Source organism: Cyprinus carpio, chromosome B23 (assembly GCF_018340385.1).
Source record: "Cyprinus carpio isolate SPL01 chromosome B23, ASM1834038v1, whole genome shotgun sequence".
In the NCBI taxonomy this organism is placed as follows: Eukaryota; Metazoa; Chordata; class Actinopteri; order Cypriniformes; family Cyprinidae; genus Cyprinus; species Cyprinus carpio.
Window position 1 is genome coordinate 25303048 of NC_056619.1, and position 22500 is coordinate 25325547.

A 22500-nucleotide genomic window follows, 5' to 3' on the forward strand; every position below is an offset into this window, starting at 1 on the left:
GAACGTCTAGGCTAACTAAATCATTTCAGATATAAAACGTTGCATATTTACATTATTTAGCAGATGTTTTTATCCAAAGCAACTTACAAATGAGGACAATGGAAGCAATCAAAATCAACAAAACAGCAATGATATATAAGTGCTATAACAAGTCTCATTTAGGTTAAACGCAGTACACATAGCAAGGGATATTAAATAATATAATAAATAAAAAGAAAAAAGATGAAATAGAAAAAGAATAGAGCAAGCTAGTGTTAGAGGTATTTTTTGCTTTTGTTAATTGTATAATAAATGAAAAGAAAACAGATAGAATACAAAAAGATTAGAAAGCTTGTTAGTTTTTTTTAAAAAGAAAACAAGCAGCAAATGAATAGAGTGCAAGTCTAAAAGAGAAAAGTGTTTTTTATTTTTATAAGAACAAAAGTTAGAGGGTCAAATAAAGATGGAAGAGATGTGTTTTAAGCCGATTCTTGAAGATTCTTGAAGAACTCAGCTGCTTGGATTGAGTTGGGCAGGTCATTCCACCAGGAGGGAACATTTAATTTAAAAGTCCGTAAAAGTGACTTTGTGCTTCTCGTGGGATGAACAATCAAGCGACGTTCACTTGCAAAAAGCAAGCTTCTAGAGGGCACATAAGTCTGAAGTAATGAATTTAGGTAAAGGGGTGCAGAGCCAGTGGGGGTTTTGTATGCAAACATCAATGCCTTGAATTTTATACGAGCAGCTATTGGTAGCCAGTGCAAATTGTGATGTGCATTCTTTTCGGCTCATTAAAAATTAATCTTGCTGCCACGTTCTGGATTAATTGCAAAGGTTTGATAGAACTGGCTGGAAGAGCTGCCAAGAGAGCGTTGCAATAGTCAAGCCTGGACAGAACAAGAGCTTGAACAAGGAGTTGTGCAGCATGTTCGGAAAGAAAGGGCCTGATCTTCTTAATTTTGAATAAAGCAAATCTGCAGGACCGGACAGTTTTAGCAATGTGGTCTGAGAAAGTTAGCTGATCATCAATCATAACTCCAAGGTTTCTGGCTGTTTTTGAAGGAGTTATGGTTGATGTGCCTAACTGGATGGTGAAATTGTGATGAAACGATGGGTTTGCTGGAACCACAAGCAGTTCTGTCTTGGCAAGGTTGAGTTGAAGGTGATGGTCCTTCATCCATCAAAAAAATGTCTGCTAGGCAAGCTGAGATGCGAGTGAATCCGATGGATCATCAGGATGGAATGAGAGGTAGAGTTGAGTGTCATCAGCATAGCAATGGTATGAAAAGCCATGTTTCTGAATGACAGAACCTAATGATGCCATGTAGACAGAGAAGAGAAGTGGTCCGAGGACTGAGCCCTGAGGCACCCCAGTAGTTAGATGTTGCGACTTGGACACCTCACCTCTCCAAATTACTTTGAAGGACCTATCTAAGAGGTAAGACAAACCATTTGAATGCGGTTCCTGAGATGCCCTTTGCCAATAGGGTTGACAGGAGGATCTGGTGGTTAAAAGTGTCAAAAGCAGCCGTCAGATTAAGCAGGATAAGTATTGAAGATTTGGATTCCGCTCTTGCCAGTCTTAGGGCTTCAATAACTGAGAGCAAGGCAGATTGTTTGCTGTCAAGAAGGTTGTTCTGTGTGTGAAAGGCAGAGACTCAGCTTGTTCAAGTGTTTTTGCAGTGAAAGGAAGAAGGGAAACTGGTAAATAAATATATAAATGATATATAAATAGCATTTTTGTGCTGACATTTTGAGAATGCTACAGAAGACCAGATAACTCTGAACGAACGTTTTATTAATGTTTTATTAATGTTCACGATTTTGAGAGAACCTTCAGAACGTTAGCTGAAATTCTTAGAACGTTTCTTGTTAGCTTGGTTTTTATTATAAATTGTTAGGTTTTTTTTTTTGGGGAGAAGAACACAAAATATTTTAATTTAGGCTACTTCTGATATAAGACAGTTTTTAACTTAGTGTTTAAAAAATTGCAGATCACTGGGAGAAAAACAAAGCAAAACACATGCATTTGTGTTTGTTTTTTATGTGTGTCCGAGACTTTACATTATGAATGTAATTATTATTATAATTTTTTTTGTCAACCATGCATTTTATTATGATTTCATGTGTGTTTTCCTCAGCATTGCCTGTGTTTGGGCCTCTGTTGTGCGGTTGTTCCTAGCATGTAGGTGGTGATGCATGATTTTTATTATGGTTTTGTGTTTTTTATAGTTGTGGTGTGTGTGTATGTGTTTTTATAGTTATGTGGTGTGGTTGTATATTTTTTGAATTAGAATATGAGGGTTTAATAGTGTGTGTGTTATGTATCAGAGCTTCATAGGTTGGATGTGATGTTATACTTGTTGACTTTAAGAGACACTGGGGCTGTGAAGGTCAAGATACTGATTTCCATTATTCAAAAGCAAATAATCACCTTGACCTTCACATTGATTTAAATTCATCTAATCCATAATATAATAATAATATAACATAATATATAATCCTAGTCCTTTTTTTCCCAAAACCATGTGCAGATTGGATTTAAAATAGCATCATATTCAATGGACTGAAATGAAAGCAGAATAAAACTCTTAAAATCTAACATCACTAAAATTAGCTATTTTATTTTATTGTTCTGTGTACACATCTGTCGCTAACAAAAAAAGTTTTTATTTTATTTTTTGCAAAAAGTATATTTTTTCATAAAGTATTTTATCTATGTATTTATTTTTTATCTATATTCATATTTCATTTTATTTGTCGCTGTTATTAATTTGTGTTCTTGGTTTTTTGAGTGGTTGGTGTGAGTGGTTTTAATGGTGTTAATGGATGAAATACGTGAATATGTTGAATTCATTAACTAATATGCGTTTTGTGTTTTTTATGCGTTTTATTTTTTATTTAAAAAAAATTTTATTTTTTTAGTTATAAATTTAGCATTGATTATAATCAGAAATGTTTCTTAAGCAGCAAATCAGCATATTAGAATGATTTCTGAAAGAATTAATGATGTTGAAAATTCAGTGTGGCATCACAGGAGTAAATTAAATTTTAACACATATTCACATAAAAAAACATTTATTTTAAATTGTAAAGATATTTCACAATATTACTATTTTTACTGTGTTTTTGATCAAATAAATGCAGCCTTGGTGAGACTTTTTTCCTCGAAAACATAAAAATATTAACAATGAAATAATTATTATTTAATTCTGAAAGTTAGTTATCCATATGAAGAATTTGTGTTATATTTCAAATTTTTCATTTTATTTGAAAACTTTTATTTTGAAGTTTTTTAATTTTTATAATTTTTATGGTTTTTATTGTTTTTTTTGTACTTTTGTTAAAATAAATGCAGTAAAAAAAAATAAAAAAATATAAATAAGAATAATATATAGGATATATATATATATTATTATTATTCCAAATATTCCAAAAACAAACTTTACCACATGTATATATATATATATATATATAAATTAATTAATTATTCCAAAAAATTATTTTAAACTGCAGGCTAATAATATTTCATGGTATTACAGCTTTTACTGTATTTTTGATCAATAAATGCATCGCTGATGAGACTTCTAATATTACAAATATATGAATTGCAATAAAATGTTATGGTATTACTTGTTATTGATGTAATTTTTAAATATATTAAAACATATTTCAATTTACAAATTCATTGAAATGTGAAAAGTAAATACTAAATAAATCATTATTTTGCACTACATATATTATATTATATTATACTATATTATATTAGGCTACAATATAAGATTGTATTATATTATATTAGGCTAAAAGGTGTGTATGTATTGTGATAATAATAAAAAAGCTCACATAAACTATTAACTTAATTTTATTAAGTTTTTTTTTTTTCATTTTTATTTTATCCATTTTATTATCAAGTGCTTTTTAATCATTTAGATCATTGATAATCTTTGGGGGTGTACTCTAGAAAAATGTATCCAAATGCATTTCTTTGTTTAGCCAACATGAGATAAATGTAAATAATAAATAATAATTATAATAATTTTTTTTAACGGTCAATATTTTTAAATAAATTTATACATATATTTCAATTTACAAATTCACTGAAATTTGAAATATATATTATATTATATATTTTTTTTTACTAAAACTTCATCTGCATCTTACAGTGTTTCTCTATGATGTTACTGTGGGCCACGCCCATATTGAGCTACCGGTCTTCTGATTGGGTTATATCCCAGAAAGGGCGTGTCTGCCATAACGTCAATCACTGGAATCGGCTCCAATGACGCCAGTCTGAAAACTGTTGCTGTTGTCGCGGTGCGCTGAGACACACATCGGCGCGTTTGTTTGGGGATGTGCGTGGTTCACCCGCGTCCAGTACACCGGAGCGCGTGAGTACTCGGCTCATTTCCTGACTCGTGCGTGATTTGACCGCAGCGCTCCGGCACGCTGTTATTCTGCGGTGTTGTGGTATTTGTGTGTTATAATTACAGTGTGTCAGGGCTGCTGTGCTGGAAGGGCGCTTCAGCTCCGTGTTTCTATGTGCGTGTGACTCCCACGCAGCGCGGATCCGCTTCGCTGCGACGCCAAAGCACAGAAACGCACGCAGACACCGAGATGCGTTCATGTGCGTGACTGAGTCTGTCTGCTTTAGTCATATATGAACAGATAGAGGCATCACCTCTGCTGTCGCATTACTTAATCTTACACTGATCAGGGATTGTTGCAGGGTGTTTCTGCAATTAATGGAGCTTAAAACACTCTCACAGGTCAATTGTATTTGTTAACTAACAATGTCCAGTGAACATATGTGACCCTGCAGCACAAAAGCAGTCATAAGTAACACAGGTATATTTCTAGAAATAGCCAACAATACATTGCATGGGTCAAAATGATCGATTTTTATTTTATGCCAAAAATCATTAGGATATTAAGTAAAGATTATGTTCCGTGAAGATATTTTGTAAATTTCCTACCGTGAATATATCAACACTTAATTTTTGATTAGTAATATGCATTGCTAAGAACTTCATTTGGACAACTTTAAAGATGATTTTCTCAATATTTAGATTTTTTTGCACACTCAGATTCCAGATTTTCAAATAGTTGTATCTCAGACAAATATTGTCCTCATAACAAACCATACATCAATGGAAAGCTCGTTTATTTAAAAAAAAATTGACCTTTATGACTGGTTTTGTGGTCCAGGGTCTGTCGTTTTCAGTGCATCTCAAATCATGTATTGTGTAATATTTTTTGGGAATTGTATCATGGCATCCTAATGTTATGGATACAATTTTATGTAGGCAAAATGTGCCTAATTAAATGATGTTTTCATACTTTTAGTATAATTTGATAGAATTACAGTTTGTTTGGAAATTACAAAAGAAATGTCAAGTTTTGGATGAGGATAAATTTAAAATCTAGGCCTATAACAGGCATGTGATGGAAAGAAGTTTACAAGACTTCCATAAAAAAATCCATAATTTAGGAACATAAAAGTGCTAAACAAAAAACAGCCTTTAATGTCTGTTGCTCAGATTTGATAGAGACCTTATATATAAGTTCAAAGACAAAATTTGTTTCTCTGAGGCATAAGGTCTATAACAGTAACACATTTACAGTTGTTTTGAAATCTATCTAAATGGTGTAAATTTAACTGTAAAAGTTTACTGTAATTTTAACATTATAAGACTGTAAAGATGCTGTGGTAAAAATCTGTTAACATTAATTTACTTTATATGCTGTAAAACTATAACCAGATATTTCATGTAGTTTTACAGTGAAATACTGTTAAATGTACAGTTATTGGAAATTAAAAAGAAAATAAGTACTTCAACATTCCCAGAATTCCCTGTGTGACACATTTGGTGCTTTTTTGTTTAAATAATTGTTTCTTCATAGTTATTCCCTGTCTCGTGTGCTTGTGTATTTTGTTACATTGTAGGTTTTTTGTTTTTAGTTTACTTAGGGTCCATTCACAAAACAGGTTGTTAGTACTTTGGTATTCAACGTTAACCTGGAGCGATACTGTATTAAGTTTTTTACAAACTGGTGTAAATGTAAGTTAAAATTGTAACATTTTAAATATTGCTACTGTATTTTTAAGGTAAGATTCTTTTTTTTACCGTAAAAATGCATTATTTATTTATTAGGCTACATTGTAATGTTAGGTGGCCAGACTGGTGTTTAGTTTTGTGCTGTTTTTTATTTTTAATTTGTAGATGAAAAGCATCTCTCAAACAGTAAAGCAACACAAAGACCTTGGGCTACATTATCAGGGATGAACCTGACAAAATGAAAATGAAAGTTTTACAGCATTTATTTTTTTCCTCATGCATGATGGGGATTTTAATAAACGTAGCTTCTAATGGGTGAACACCATAACATCGCTATTTAATGACTCTCATTCGCATCTGATGAAATTGTCTGAGGTTGTAATTAAGATGTTTAGAGCCTGCGTCCCTCATGTTTTACATGTCTGTTCAGCTTTTGAGGTCATGAAGACCTTGCGTGCGCTCAGTCTGGGCTGTGCTTGTGTTGAAGTGGACGGAAGTCATTGATTCTCTTCAGCTCTTAGAGAAGAATCCTCTGTTATTGTCTCTTACAGGTGCAGGGTTTTACTTCAAAACAACCTCTTATTTGAATGAAGTGTGTCGTTTTATTTGGATGTTAAAATACTTTCTTGTGTGCTAGCTTAAAGGAGTAGTTCACCCAAAAATAAAAAGTGCTAAAATGTCCTCACCTTTAGGCCATCCAAGATGTAGATGAGTTTGTTTCTTCATCAGATTTGGAGAAATGTAGCATTTGCTCACCAATGGATGTGAATGGGTGCCGTCAGAATGAGAACTGATAAAAACAACACAAGTAATCCACACCAATCCAGTCCATCAGTTAATGTCTTGTACAGCCAAAATCAGAGTGTTTATAAGAAACAAATCCATCATTATGACATTTTTAACTTTAAGCCATTGATTATGGCTAAAATATGAGTCCATAATCCATTATCCACAATGTTGCTTCCTCCAGTGAAAAAATTGATATGGTCTGAATCAGGAGAGAAATCAAGCCACAACAGCTCTAAACAAAATATATGACCCTGGAGCACAAAACAGTCTTAAGTCTCTGGGGTATATTTATAGCAATAGCCAAAAATACAGTGTATGGATCAAATTTATCAATTTTTCTTGTATGCCAAAAATCATTAGGATATTAAGTAAAGATTATGTTCCATGAAGATATTTTGTTAATTTTTCTACTGTAAATATATCAAAACTTAATTTTTGTTTAGTAATATGCATTGCTAAGAACTTCATTTGAACAACTTTAAAGATGATTTTCTCAATATTTAGATTTTTTGCACCCTCAGATTCCAGATTTTCAAATAGTTGTATCTCAGACAAATATTGTCCGATCATAACAAACCATACATTAATTCAGCTTTCAGGTGATGTATAAATCTAAATTTTGAAAAATTTACCCTTATGACTGGTTTTGTGGTCCAGGGTCACAAATGTGGATGGATTCTGATGTGAGAGACAACAGGAGATGAATTTTTTTCACTGGAGTAAGTGTTATTATGGATTATGGACTTGTCTTTTAATTAAACATCTTAATGATGGATTTGTTTCTTACAAACACGCAGCTTTTGTCTTCTCCAGATGTTAACTGATGGACTGGAGTGCTGTGGATTACTTGTGGATTATTGTGATGTTTTTATCAGCTGTTTGGACTCTCATTCTGACGGCACCCATTCACTGCAGAGCATCCATTGCTGAGACACTGATGCAATGCTACATTTCTCCAAATCTGATGAAGAAAGAAGCTCATCTACACCTGGGATGGCCTGATTATGGCCTTTATTGACTTGACCAATGGCATGAGTTTGAGGCGGGGCTATCTGTTTGGCTAAACAATGGGAGACGTGGGGAACGTCTGATAAACCTTTTTGAAACTCATTATTTCAGTTACTAAAATGACGCAGTTCAGCCTTAAAATACGGTATTTTAGTATCGTTACCAAGTAAAATAAACACTTCTCAAGTCTGATCTGAGAAGACAAACACACTTTCACACAAATAAAGAAATTCAGTGTCAGCTGGACAATGCATCGACTTTTCAGGAATGGCAAAAATCTTTGAAAACAAGCAGAAATGCAAATGATTTCAGAAGGCCGGTCATTGTTTTCTGTTCTGAAGGCGTTTATAGTCATTTTTCCCCTTGACCTCCTTCTGTGTCCTCATTCTGTGCATCTGAACACACGGTGAGTTTAGACACGTCTCAGCAGGTGCCGTCCAGTCAGGTGTGCTTCAGATCCAGAAGATTCGTTCGTTTCTAGCATTTGACTCTCTTTGCAAGCAGTAACAGGCGGCCGGATGTCCAAACGTCACACTCGAATCTCCTCTGAACCCCGTTTTGATGTCCGCTCATAAACCTCATCCCGTTCTTATCCAAATCTGTGGCAGATTCACGTCCGAAAGCGTTTGTGCTGCAAAAACCTGCAAAGCGGCCTTATTTTCTTCTGTGCTGGTCTGCTATTTCTGACATTTATAGGCTGACGGCTGTATTTTTAGCTCTTTTCATAGAGGTTTGATTGAATTAGTCAGAGTTCAGAGCTAATACGCAGTTAAAATCAAGCTGCTTTGGCATTTTATTGTTCATTTGTCTGAGACGGGATGACCTGCGTCGAGCTCTCAGCCTCTCTCAGAGAGCTTCATCAAGGGGCATGAAGACACAAATCCATTTCTTGAACCAACGTTGGCTGTAAAAAAACAAAAATAAAAAACAGTCCTTGAGAACTTATTGAATAAACTTTATTATTTTTTATATTGTTAATATTCATTTTAAGGTGTTAAGTTTATGTTTATTTGGTTCTTTGGAAAGAAATAGGATTGGTTTGGTTTTATTATTTTTATTTGTATTTTTTATGTTTGTTTTTGTTGATTTCAATTGCATCTACTTTTATGATACAAATTTTGTTTATGTTTTCAGAACTGGACAAAACGTGATCTGTGGAAATAGATCTGTGCATTAGTGTGAATGCAGTCTATTAAAGCTGCCAGTGTCTGCGATCTCATCAGTAATAATCAAACGGCAATAATGCTGAGAAAAAAAGAAAAACCCATAACTATGATTGTCTGTAATCTTTTGGATACTTAAAGCACTCCCAGATACTGAAAGTTATTTTTGTTTATCACTTGTAATTTTATTCCCCCCCCCTTTATTATGTTATATTTGATTGTGTGTTTTAAAGCTATTTTTACTTTTAATTCTTAACAATAATTAATTAACATAATTATTTTAAAAGTAGCCTGCATGTATAATTTAATAAAATTGCACAAAGTAAATCTGAAATAATCATGATGCACTGTGATATTGAATTGAATCGAATGGTTGACGTGATAATCGTAATCGAACTGAATCGTGAAACACTCCTAATATTAATTATATCACTGTATCTTGAATATGTTTTGGTCAGCAGCTGTGTCCAAATATATATGGACCTGACTGTACGTATGTATTTATTTATTTCAGAATTTTAATTTTTATCAGAATTGGCAGATATTTAATATTTTGGCAATAAATATTTGTTTTAATCCATACTGGCAGATAATTCATATTTTAGGTGACATTTATTTATTCTTTAACCTGTATTGCCAGATGTTTCATATTTTGGGCAGTATTTATGTATTAATTTATTTTATTGTGGATTGTCAGATATTTGATCATTTTTGGCAATATTAGCTTGGGCAGATATTTCAGCTTGTTGGCTGAAAGTATGAATTTATTTGTGTGTTTGTGTAATAAATTAATTAATTAATTAATACCTTTTATTTATTTAATTGGTGTTGTTGGCAGATTTTTCCTTTTTTTGGGGCAATACTAATTTATTTATTTATTTATTTTAGTCAACATTGGCAAATATTTGATATGTCAGGCTTATTACAAATGAAAAAAATTATAATCCAGCTAAATATAAATAAAAAATGAATATTTCCTGTCTGATCTCGGTGGAAGTGTGATCTGATCACACCGATGTGACGTGTCTGTCAGAGTCCCAGACCTCGCGTTCATCGCTGGTTTGTTGGCGTTTTGGTCGGAAGTGATGACACGCAGTGACTCTATGCCAGCGGAAACACACGCTCGCACGCAGACCAACATAAACACATCCATCTGTTTGTGAGGAGTGCAGTGCTGACACCCAGAAACACCACATGGACGTCTGATTGAAGCGAGACGCTCCAGGAAAATCTATTTTTCCGTCACCAAGTCTATTGGCAAAAATAATGATTGTATTCTAACAGGTTGCCAGAATAGTGTATAGTCTTCCATTATTTGGACAAACAGGTCATCCAGACCTAAATTAAAACCACGCAAAGCCTTTCTGAAGCAAAGAGGCTTCAGTGTTAAACCGATGATGTCATCATAAACTATAGTAGAGATACACAATTAGTTGAATCCATATCGCTTACTGGGTATGTGTGGTTTTTGTTTATTCATTTATTTATTTAATGCTATTGGCAAATAAAGTATTTGATATTTACAGCAATATTTATTCATTTATTTAATTATTTTTCATTTGTATTAGCAGATATTTGATATTTTTGGTAGTATTATTTTATTTATTGTATCGATATTGGCAAATATTTGATATTTCAGGTAATATTCATTCATTTTTATTTTTTATTTTTTTTTAATCATTGACAGATATTTTATATTTTGGCCAATACTTATTTATTTATTTTTTTGTTTTGTCTATTTTCTCAGATATTTGGTATTTCTGGCAATATTGCATTCATTCATTCTATATTGGCAGATATTTGATGTTTCCTGAAGTATTTATTTATTCATTTATTTTATAATCATATTTATAAATGTTTTTGAAAATATGTATTCATTAATTAATTTTTTTATTAATATTGGCAAATATTTAATAATCTTAGGCAATTTCTAATTGGTATCGTCGGCAGATACTTGTTATTTATGGCAATATTTATTTATTTATCGATATTGGCAGATATTTGATATTTTGATGGATATTGGCAAAATGTTAATATTTTGGGGAATATTTATTTATTTATTTTGGTTTTGGCAGATATTTCATATTTTGGACAATATTTTTTTTCCCGTTTTTTATTTTTTAATTTATGACTGTCAAACATTTGTTATTTAGGCTATATTTTAATCATTATCCTCAGATATTTGATATTTTCTGGCAATATTTAATTTGTATCTGTAGATCTTTGATATTTCCAGCAATATTTATTAATTAAATTTTTTTTTTTAATCAATGCCAATTATTTTATATTTTCAGGCAATTTTAAATTGGTATTGCTGGGTATTTTATATTTCAATATACCTCTCAGCAGAATTTAAAAGGAACATTTATAAATTTTTCATACTGCACAATATAATGTGGTTAAGTTGTTAATGTGTTATTGTAGATTTGAATCCATATGTAGAGCGCTAGCCTGCGGTCCAGTGCAGATGTGCTGATATTGGCAGGCGTTTATGGTGTATTTGTTTCGTCTGGACTCAGATCCTCAGTGTTTCTGTCTGCTGGACACATCGAGTCTCTCCTTCAGCTCAGCGTGTCTCTTAAAGGCCGTTGAATATTCGTCTGTGGTGCACTATTTATAGCTGCATCCTAATTATCTGTGACCCAAACGCGCTCACACACTGATCTCTGCCACACACATCAAACACAACACACTGCCGCTGTGTGAGATCAAGATGTTGCTTCAGCATCCAGCGCTTTGTTTCGTTTCCGAGAGCGTTTGGTGGAAGCGGTAAACAGCCACCTAGAAGACCCTAGCAACCACATAGCAACGCACTAGAAATCATCATCTGGTCAAGAATGATTTTAAGCAGCAGATGCTGGTTTTCTGGCTTCTGTACAGTTGAAGAGATGTCATTAATAAAGTATAACAGACATACACAATATACTCTCTCCATATCGATTAATGGGTGATATGTAATGCTGTTTGTACATTAATTTATTAATTTATCTAATTATTTTATCTGTATTGGCAGATTTTTCATCTATCCATATTGTCAAATGATATCAAATGTTTGATATTTCCAGCTTTGTTTGTTTGTGTGTTTGTTTATTGTTGTTTATGTATATTTGATATGTTGGGCAATATATACTTAGTTATTGATATTGCCAGATATTGAATATTTCACAGGCAAAAAAATGTTTTTTTTTTTTTTTTTTACTTGATATTGGCAGATTGATTGATTGATCATTATTGGCATGAATTTGTCATTTCGTTTTTGTTTGCATTGTCAGATATTGAACATTTTCGTTTATATATATATATATATATTTATACAGTACAGGTCAAAAGTTTGGAAACATTACTATTTTTAATGTTTTTGAAAGAAGTCTCTTCTGCTCATCAAGCCTGCATTTATTTGATCAAAAATACAGAAAAAACAGTAATATTGTGAAATATTATTACAACTTAAAATAATAGTTTTCTGTTTGAATATACTTAAAAAAAATAATTTATTCCTGTGATGCAAAGCTGAATTTTCAGCATCATTACTCCAGCCTTCAGTGTCACATGTAACATCCAGTCTATCACATGATCATTTAGAACTTCATTCTAATATTCTGATTTATTATGAGTGTTGGAAACAGTTCTGCTGTTCTAAATATATTTGATGAATAAAAGGTTAAAAAGAACTGCATTTATTAAAAAAAAAAAAAATTCTAATAATATATATTCTAATAACTATATTTTCTTTACTATCACTTTTTTATCAATTTAACACATCCTTGCTGAATAAAAGTATTGATTTTATTTAAAAAAAAGAAAGAAAAAAAATTACTGACCCCAAATTACTGACCAGTAGTGTATATTTGTTTATTACAAAATATTTATATTTTAAAAACATAGCTTCTTCTTTTTTTTTTTTTTACTTTTATTCATCAAAGTATCCTAAAAAAGTATCACATGTTCTGAAAAATATTCAGCAGCAGAACTGTTTCCAACTTTGATATGAATCATCATATTAGAATGATTTTCTAAAGGATCATGTGATAATGATCCTAAACAAAATTCAGCTTTGCATCACAGAAATAAATGGAATAATTTAAAGTATAATAAATTTAAAAAACAATTATTTAAATTGTAATATATATCACAATATTACTGTTTTTTTCTGTATTTTTTGATCAATACCAAACAGCCGCTTGATGAGCAGAAGAAACCTTCTTTCAAAAACATTAAAAAATAGTAATGTTTCCAAACTTTTGACCTGTACTGTATATATATATATATATATGTATATATGTATGTGTGTGTGTGTGTGTGTGTGTGTGTGTATTTATTTATTTATTTGTCAATCAGTATTGACAGACATTTAATATTTTTCTGTATTATTTTATTGATGTATTAGTTTAATATTATTGTCAAATATTTGATATTTCCAGCAATATATTTTTTTCTTTATTTAATAACTTTCTAATTGGTTTTGGCAGATATTTTAATATTTGGGGTAATATATAAATATATACATATACATATACATACATATTTATTTATTTATTGCATTGGCAGATATTTGGTTTTCTAGCAACCACATAGTGACGCACTCAGAACCCCTTAGCAACTGCATAGCAACGCCCTGGTATGTAAACATCTGTATCATGTGACTCGTGTGTTTCCTCAGGTGCAGGTGTGTGTGACGGACATCATCATGCTCAAAGGTTCTCGGTGATCCACTCCTTCCCATGATTCCTCACCAGGCCGCCCCATGCCAGCCCGTAACCATGACGACCACTCGCCCCCGTGAGCCCCTCCGTCGCCAGGTGGCCGTTTGACTGGATGAGGAACCCGGCCTCCAGTGATGTGATGCACAGGTTTGAGGTTCTTGGGATTGTGGGGGAAGGTGAGTTCCCGGCAAACTAGGCTAAAATAAAGAAATGCTGTGGAAAATACAGGCTAACGGAACACGTCGTGCATGTCCTGTGTTTTTCCATCATTTGTCACAAATGCTTTTTATGGCCTTATTTCTCAATGGGGTCACATAATGAAAAATTTAATTTTCCTTGATCTTTGGAAATAAAAGTTTGATGTTTCACGAGAACTTGCTGTAACCTTCAGAACTCAGGGCAAAAAGCACTTTCATTGAGACAGTTAATTTTTTGCCTCGTTATTGATGTCAGATGTCATGACTGTTTAGTTTTTAATGCCGTCTTTATGAGAGGTTTATCTGAAATACAGCACTGAAGATTGAATTTTGAATTGAATGCACACTTATTTTCTCTGAATCTGTGCATCAGTGTCATCAGATCACAGTCTCAGGAGCCTGATTTGGGTCATAATTTTATTCTGACAAAGTGTGCAGTTACTATATTTCACTTAATATCCTGACATGGAACAAAACTCAAAATTGCTCAGCGCTGTCAGTGTGCTTTTAAGTGGAAATTTGTGTATGGAGAGGAATATACAATTCTGCTTGTCCATATTTATTTTACATTGTGTACCTCAGTGAGTAGTTCTTACTGAAAAGCACTTGAATGACTCCTTTCATACATTTAATGTTACTGTACTCATATATTGTACTGTTCAGAAGTTTGGGGGTCAGTGATTATTATTATTATTATTATTTTTATTTCTTTTTCCAGCAAGGATAGATTAAATCGCTCAAAAGTGACATTTATTATGTTACAAAAGATTTCTGATTCCAATAAATGCTGTTTTTTTTAACTTCCTATTTATCTGTGAATCCTGAAAAATAAAATGTATCAGTTTCCACAAAAATATTCAGCATCACAACTGTTTTCAACATTTCTTGAGAAGCAAATCAGCATATTAGTAACACTGAAGACTGGAGAAATTATGCTGAAAATTCAGCTTTGATCACAGGAATAAATTTAATTTGAACAGATATTCACATATAAATCAGCTATTTGAAATTATAATAATATTTCACAATATTACTGTTTTTGCTGTATTTTTAATCAAATAAATGCAGCATTGGTGAGCAGAAGAATCCAAAAACAACAACAAAAAAAATTTGCTGACCCCAAACCCCTTTTATACAGTAGTGTATTTTTTTTTTGTCTCTATTCTGCAATATTCAGTCAGGGTCTTTATATTTAACATGAACGTTGCATTTTTAAAGATCTTGTGCATGACTTATGAATGTGCTGGATCTTCTGGAGATTCTGTGTATTGTAGGGACGTGTGTGTTGAGGTGTGTGAAGTCGAACTGCACCTTTCTCTCTACATTTTGTATGAGGGTGTGGTAAAAGTCTCGGGGGATCAGGTTATTTTTACTCTTTCATCTATCTCTCACACTCTGATGCCCCACTAACACCCCTACGTGTGTGTGTGTGTGTGTGTGTGTGTGTTGAGGAGCGCTGGTGGTGTGATCGTCGGGTAAGATGTGTGCTTTCTCAAAATGAGTCTTAAGGGTGAATATCATGAAACCGTAAAATTGAGGTCATATTGAACCCCAAAATCTGAAATGACATTTTGTCTCAAGAAAATGAAAGCCATTTGCAACATTTTCTTGCCCTGTGACATTGTTTTTCATGACAGTGATGCACATTAAGATGCTAATGGGGTTAATTCCAGTGGAATAACTTTATTTAGTAGCCCTAAACTAAATAGGAACCATTTATAAATGATCTGGACTCTGGGGTTGCAAAAATTATGTTGTTCATATTACACTATAATGGCAGGTGTATTATAAAATTAGTTAGCTTCTAATCTCTTTATTTATTTTAGTTTAGTTTTTTGAAATATTGTAAATAATATCCATTATTTGGAAGAACAATATATATATATATATATAATATATATATATATATAATATAATATATATATATATACTATATATATATATATATATATATATATATATATATATTGTTATATATATATATATGGTGTGTGTATATATATATGGTATATATGGTGTATATATATATATATATATATATAATATATAATATATATATATATAGATATATATATATATATATATATTGTTTTTTATGTGTCATTTGCATTTTGCGAAGCCATCAATAAATATATTGAGAGATGTGAGCAGCAGGGCAGTTTAAAAAATATTTTTATTTTTGAATTTTAAATTTAAAACATGGGGCTCCGTGCAGTTTAATAATAAAAATTAAAAAACGCAACGTCTAGAGACAAGTTTTTATAAAGTTTACCATCTTGTGACATGCCTTTTTAAAACAATGTCATGTGCAAGATGCTGCAAAAGATGCAAGATGTGGGCGCAGCATTCAAAGATATCCATCCTGTGTGTATTTACATAGAAAAATAATGGAAACGCAGTACAGTTGAATGCAAAAACGACCCCTAACTCTACTAATTTTATTTACTGCAATGCAAAACTAATAAATAAATTGATTCAATAAATAAACTGTAAAGTAAAATTGTAAGTGGATAGTTGATATTCAATACTTTTTGGAAGTTGATTTGTCCTGAAATTTGGCTTTCTGAAACTCCGCCTTAAACAACATTTTGCTAATTATTTTATATAATGCTGTTTTATTAGCTCATGTTAGTGGGAGTATTTGTAGAAATATATCTTATCTTACAGATATTTGTTGCGTTGCAGTAATGCCATTTTGGGGTATAAAAATAATGTCACATTGCCAAAAATCAGTCATCATACAATAGACAAAAACATGCATTGGTTACTTTTAAGATTTTGTGCTATTTGGGCTCAGAAAGTGTTATTTCAGAAAACATCCAAAATACACTTTTAAGTTGTTTTTTTTTTTTTTTTTTTTGTTGTTTTTTTTTTTTTGGACTTTATCTATTTGCGGCTGTAGATTTCAATGAAAATACATAACTTTAAAAGTTTTTTCTCCACTTCAACAGCACTTACAAACACCAAACTTAGCAGTTTTATTCCTCTCTATATTCTGAAGGTTTCTACTGAGGGGTTTGTTCATATATCATTCACACTGACTGTTATATCATTTTATTCATAACGACATGGTGAAAATGTATTTTTTTCTGGCTGTTGACAGTTTATTCAGCGTTATGGAGTGATAAAAAGAGAAATCCAAAATCCCTTCAGTAAAAATCTTTGACTCTAATATGTCAACAAAATCAAATACAAATTTTAAGCCTGTCCTTATCCAGTGTTCAGATTTATTTTCTTGAAATGTATGCAAATAACCGCGTATTTACTTAGAACATTTCAGAAAATGTCAAAATGTTTGCAATTCTTAAAGTAATCAATAAATTCTGGGGGAATATGGTGACATCTAATAGTTAAATTTTTAACCTTATTTGCCTGGGGTGTCTGAAATATAATTAAAAAGAAATGTCATGCATTTTTAATGAGATTCACCCATAAGGTCATGTTGTCCTTGGTTATTAATGGTCATTAGTAGGGGATTCTAGTTGGTCTTTGACTCCAACTAATCCGTTTCAGACGGAAAGTAGCCCAGGGCCCGGGAGATGAAGATCATTGTATAATATAATCCAGATTAACACAATAATGTATAAACAATGGTAGTGTATTAACTGATGCTCTCAGATGAGTGTGTGTGTGTGTGTTTGCGCCATGCTGTGTGTTCAGCTGTCAGTGGATGGGTTTCTCTCTGTTGGCCATCAGTAGTTTAATCTCCTCTCAGCTGTTCTCTTCTCGCTCATATTCCTCTGTTCCCATCCTGACGTCTTTGTTTATCCTCTCGCCGCTCGATGCTAATTGAAAGCCAATTGATTTGGTTGAGTCTTGCCAATATTTTTCTGCCTTCAGGTGATCTTCAAACTGAAATGGAACTGAAATGCCTGTCATTCACAAATTTCTACACATCTGCTGCCCAGTGTATTTTTGTTTTTCCTTTTAAAGGGTTAAATTCACCCAAAAAGTATCACTCTGTTATTATTTATTCCCATTTACACCGTCATGCTGTTCAAAACCGTGTTATGTTAGTATCATTCATATAATATTATATATATTTTTTGTTAATATTTTAAATTACATTTTGTATTTATATTTTCTTAGTTGTTTTCAATTTAATATTAGTTAAATATTTTGTATTTTTGTTGTGTTTTTCTTGCTTTTTAGTGTGTTTTAAATGCATTTGTAGTTTTTAGTTATTTTAGTACATAAAATTAAGGAAAACAAGAAATGTTGCCTCGACAACTAGCTGAAATAAAATAATTGTAAGATCTTTATATTTTAAGTAATGAATATGTTTTTTTAATGATTATAATGAGCCTAGTTACTAAATCTGTACGACTTTATTTCTTCAGTGCAGTGTTATTTTAGAATTATTTATATACTATAAAAGTTTGTATTGATATTTTGAATAGGCTTTTATTTTTATATTTTCATTTGTCTTTCGAAATTTAATCCAAAATACTCTAATTGTGTTATGTGCATTTGTCATTTTGCATTAGTTTTTGTTTTAAAAAAAAACATTTCTATAGTTCTTTGTTATTTTAGTCATAGTTTTATATCAGATTTAGTTTTAATTTCATTTCAGATAGTTATTTTAGTAGTTAATTTCAGTTAGTTGTCAGACACATTTCTTACTATATTTTCCATTTAGTTTAAGCTTTTGCATCCTAAATGTATATTTTACTTTCATTTCAGCTTAATTTTATATAACAAATGTTTTTAATTGTTATGCATGTTTTAATTTTAGTTTGTTAATGAAAACAACACTGCTCCTGTGAAACAAAAGAATATATTTTGAACAACATTTCACTTTCATTTGTATGACAACACACACAAAAAACAATATATTCTTTAAAATGCCTGCTTTAGTGTTTCACAGAAGTTATACGTTTGATAGACATTTTTAGATGAACTTCTCAAGTATTTGCACTAATGCACAATAAGCAACAAAAACAGCATAGAAATTTCAGCTCTGTGAAACATATTTCCTCATATTTAAAACTATTTCTGTAGTTTTTTTCTCAATATAGACAGATAAGAGCATCATTTACATTCAAGTCGCTTTTCAGTTTTTTGTATTAGTCCTAAAAAGCATCCTGTTTCATCAGTAAGCTGAAAATAGAGAAACAAATATGATTTTAATTTTATTCCATTTAATCCATTTGTCCAGAATATGATTATAATTATGACTTCCAAACTTGCATGAACATCACTGGAAGAATTCAAGAAAGCCTGTTTTTGGCCTAGCAGTGATTCTGTCAGTAAAACCGGTCTAAAAAAAGAGAGAGATTGTGCATAACTCAGGATCGTCACATTGAGTCCTTTTTGAGGAAAAATCGAAAACAAACGCTGATGGAAACTGACTGTAAAAACAGGTCACACAGTTCCACTGCAATGGCCTCATTTTTCTTCTTTTTTTCTATTCCGTCTCTGGAAAAGCAGGTTAAGCTAGATACATCTTGAAGATTAGTATGTTTCACATGAGTCTGGAGATTCACTGGCTTTTTACTCACTCGCAGGATGCGTCATTTCTCCTCAGTGGATTGGTCGAGGTGCGTGTGGCTCTCCTCCTGATTGGCTGAGGCAGAGGAGTGGGCGGGGTTTCAGAGTAGTTTACCAGCATCACGTCTTTATCACACACTGAGTTCAGGAGATGCTGGCGATCATGTGCATCACACAGGCCTCGTCGCTGCAGGACGCTCGCAGCGCTTGTGTGTGTGTGTGTGGGTTATTTTTATTTATTTATTTTGGTTATTTTGGTTTCAGTGCAGCTGATGTCATCGCATTTGTGAAGTGGAGGATAATTAATGTGACTCAGAGAAGCAAACGCTTCACATGATCCCAGAGGAACAGTTTATTGCTCTTTTCTAGCTCAGCAGCTCAGTTATGTTTCGGTTAATTATAAGCTTTGTTTGATTTGGAGAAATAAAAATAGTCGTATGCAGTAGAGTTAAGTATCAAATCATGAATGTGATTAATCACAATTAGTCGTTTGACAGCACTAATATATATATATATATATATATATATATATAATAGTAAATTAACATGAGATTACTGGGGTTACTGAGAAGCAGTAAAAACCAGTTTTAGTATTATTTATATTCAGTTAATTATTATTCAGAGTTTGAATTAGTTTAATTTTCTATACTTTCATTTTTTGTCATTTATTTGTTTGTGTTTTATTGTGTAGATTTATTCATTTTTATTTCAGTTTTAAGTTTAGTTTTTATTTATTAGTCCTTTGTCTTTCTAACTTGTTGTTGGTTTTACTATTTATTTAAGTTATTCTAACTTGCTGTGTATTTAGTGTTAGTTTTGTAGTATTGTATGTTGATTTTTATAGGTATGCTCTTGAACCTGACTGCAAATTTTGTTATCATACATGTCAGCATGTATAGAATTACTTAAATTAAATTAAATTAAATTAAATTAAAAAATAAATTAAAAAATAAATTAAAAATTAAATTAAATATTAAATTAAAAATTTAATTAAATATTAAATTAAATTAAAAATTAAATTAAATTAAAAATTAAATTAAATTAAATTAAATTAAAAAAATAAATAAAATAAAATAAAAATAAAATAAAATTAAATAAAATTAAATAAAATTAAGCTAAATTACATTTCCAGTTAGTTCTTTTAGTGCTTTAGCTTAAACTTAAGTTAGTTGTCAAGGTAACATTTCAAATTTTCATTAAGTTTAAGTTTTTCATCTAAAATTTAAATTAGATTTCATTTCAGCTGTATTTCAGTTAACCAAATTGATTTTAATAGTTATAGCTTTATTTGTAGTTAACAATAATAACAGGACATTTTAGAAATCTCCATATGCTCTCTGTTTAATCTCATTGTTGTCTAATTGAGATATTAAAGTGATTTAATGTCTGATTTCTCTCTCTCACGTCTCCTGCAGCAGAGGCTCATCCCGATCCATCTTAAACGTCTTTCTCTTTTCATTATTCATGACAGTGAAGTGATCAAATCTTAACGTCTTATTATCTCAGAATATGAATCAGTGAGTTCATCATCGTTAATCATATGAATCATATTTTTTTGGGTGGGGGGGAAAGCAAGCTACAGTGAGTTCTTCAGTTAGTCCAGATTTATCTTCTCAATTAAAATGTTCTTCTGTGCTGCTTTGAAATCTGTCTGCATTCAAACCAGAATCTATTCATGTTGAATGTGAATCTGTGTGCATGTTTATTTCAGATTTTCATGACTGTTTGTCTGTTTATCTCTATTGCCTTCTTTCTGACTCGTTGTTCTTTAATTTTCCGAATAATAAAACCCCAGTGTCATCCTGAGTTATTTTAGTATTATTATTTATATGCTAGTATAGTGTTTATTAATACTTAATAAATGTATTTATTATTTTTTCATTTTTATTTAAAATCTTTTTTTTAGTAATTTTGTTCTTTTTTCCCCTATTTTTATTAGTTTTTTTAGTTTTAAATATCTCTATTTAGCTTTCATTTATTTTTTGTTTCAGTTTTAATCGTTGTAAAACTTCAAAATATCAAACCTATTTTATTTCAGTTAGTTGTCAAGGCAACATTTCTAATTTTTTTTTTCTAATTTTTTAAATTTCTAAGTTTACTTTTTATACAATATTTATTTTTATATTTATTTTATGTCAGCTTTATTTAACGAAAATGATTTGTATCTTTTTGTATCATAGTTTGTTAATAGCAATGTAATAGATATATAATAAATAATTTTAGAACATATATGTTATTTTATAATGTATATATCAACACATCAATTGTTGAATAAAATAATAAATTATACATATATATATATATATACGTGCATATTTGTGCATATTTTATATATATATACATACAGACACACAATGTATACACAATGTATCATAAGGTATAATGTACAGTATATATGATGTGGAGATATAATGTGTTATGTGTACATATAATAATTTGTTATTTTTATTTAATATTTTTGTGTGTATATATATACACACACACACACACACACACACACACACACACACACACATTTTATAGTTTTTTGTTTATTCATTTTTTAAAGGAAATTACTCTCAGAAAGTTCGGGAAATGCATGATCAATGAGTCAATGATTAATAATCATGACCTAAACATTAACCAAAATAATCATAATTATGGCTTTCCGTCATCAAGCAGCCTAACACATGCTGTAGGTCTCTCTGTGTCTCTCACATTGAGCAGGTTGTGCTAAACGTGACTCTTCTCGGATGTTGGCTGGGATCTCGGGATGAGCTCAGCTCTGCGTCTCCTGCGGGACAGTCGTTTTGTGCCACAGATATGATCCACGCTGCCAAAACTGTCAAAAACACTGCGTTCACAGACACCTGAGCTCCAGTCTGCAGTGTGTTTGGGCTCGTATGAGATTCCTAATGAACTGGGCTGATTAAACAAACGCTCTGGCTGCGGTCCGGACTCAGGTCTTCAGAGAAAACAGGAGCTTCTTCCAGTTCCCTCAACATTTCTCTGTCACATGTGTCCGCTAAATCAGTGCCTCCTCCCTTCAGTCGCTTCATTCATCAGACACAAAACACTCAGGGTTTTGGACGGAGGCTTTGGCATCTGCTGAGAATCGTGTTCACAAAGACAG

General features: G+C 31.5%; 1 protein-coding gene across 5 annotated transcripts in view; it reads left to right on the top strand.

Annotated features, from left to right (window-relative positions):
• Positions 1-4232: 4232 nt before the first annotated feature.
• The window catches only part of LOC109068148 (cyclin-dependent kinase-like 5), a 53074-nt gene continuing 34806 nt past the window's right edge, over positions 4233-22500 (top strand). For 4 of the 5 annotated variants that reach the window (XM_042750044.1, XM_042750047.1, XM_042750046.1 and 1 more), the window contains exons 1-2: positions 4233-4370; positions 13659-13877. In XM_042750044.1, the coding sequence (XP_042605978.1) occupies positions 13814-13877 (64 nt within the window). In that variant the 5' untranslated portion in view covers positions 4233-4370; positions 13659-13813. The remainder of the gene's footprint in view (positions 4371-13658; positions 13878-22500) is intronic. The other variant, XM_042750045.1, reaches the window with a different exon arrangement.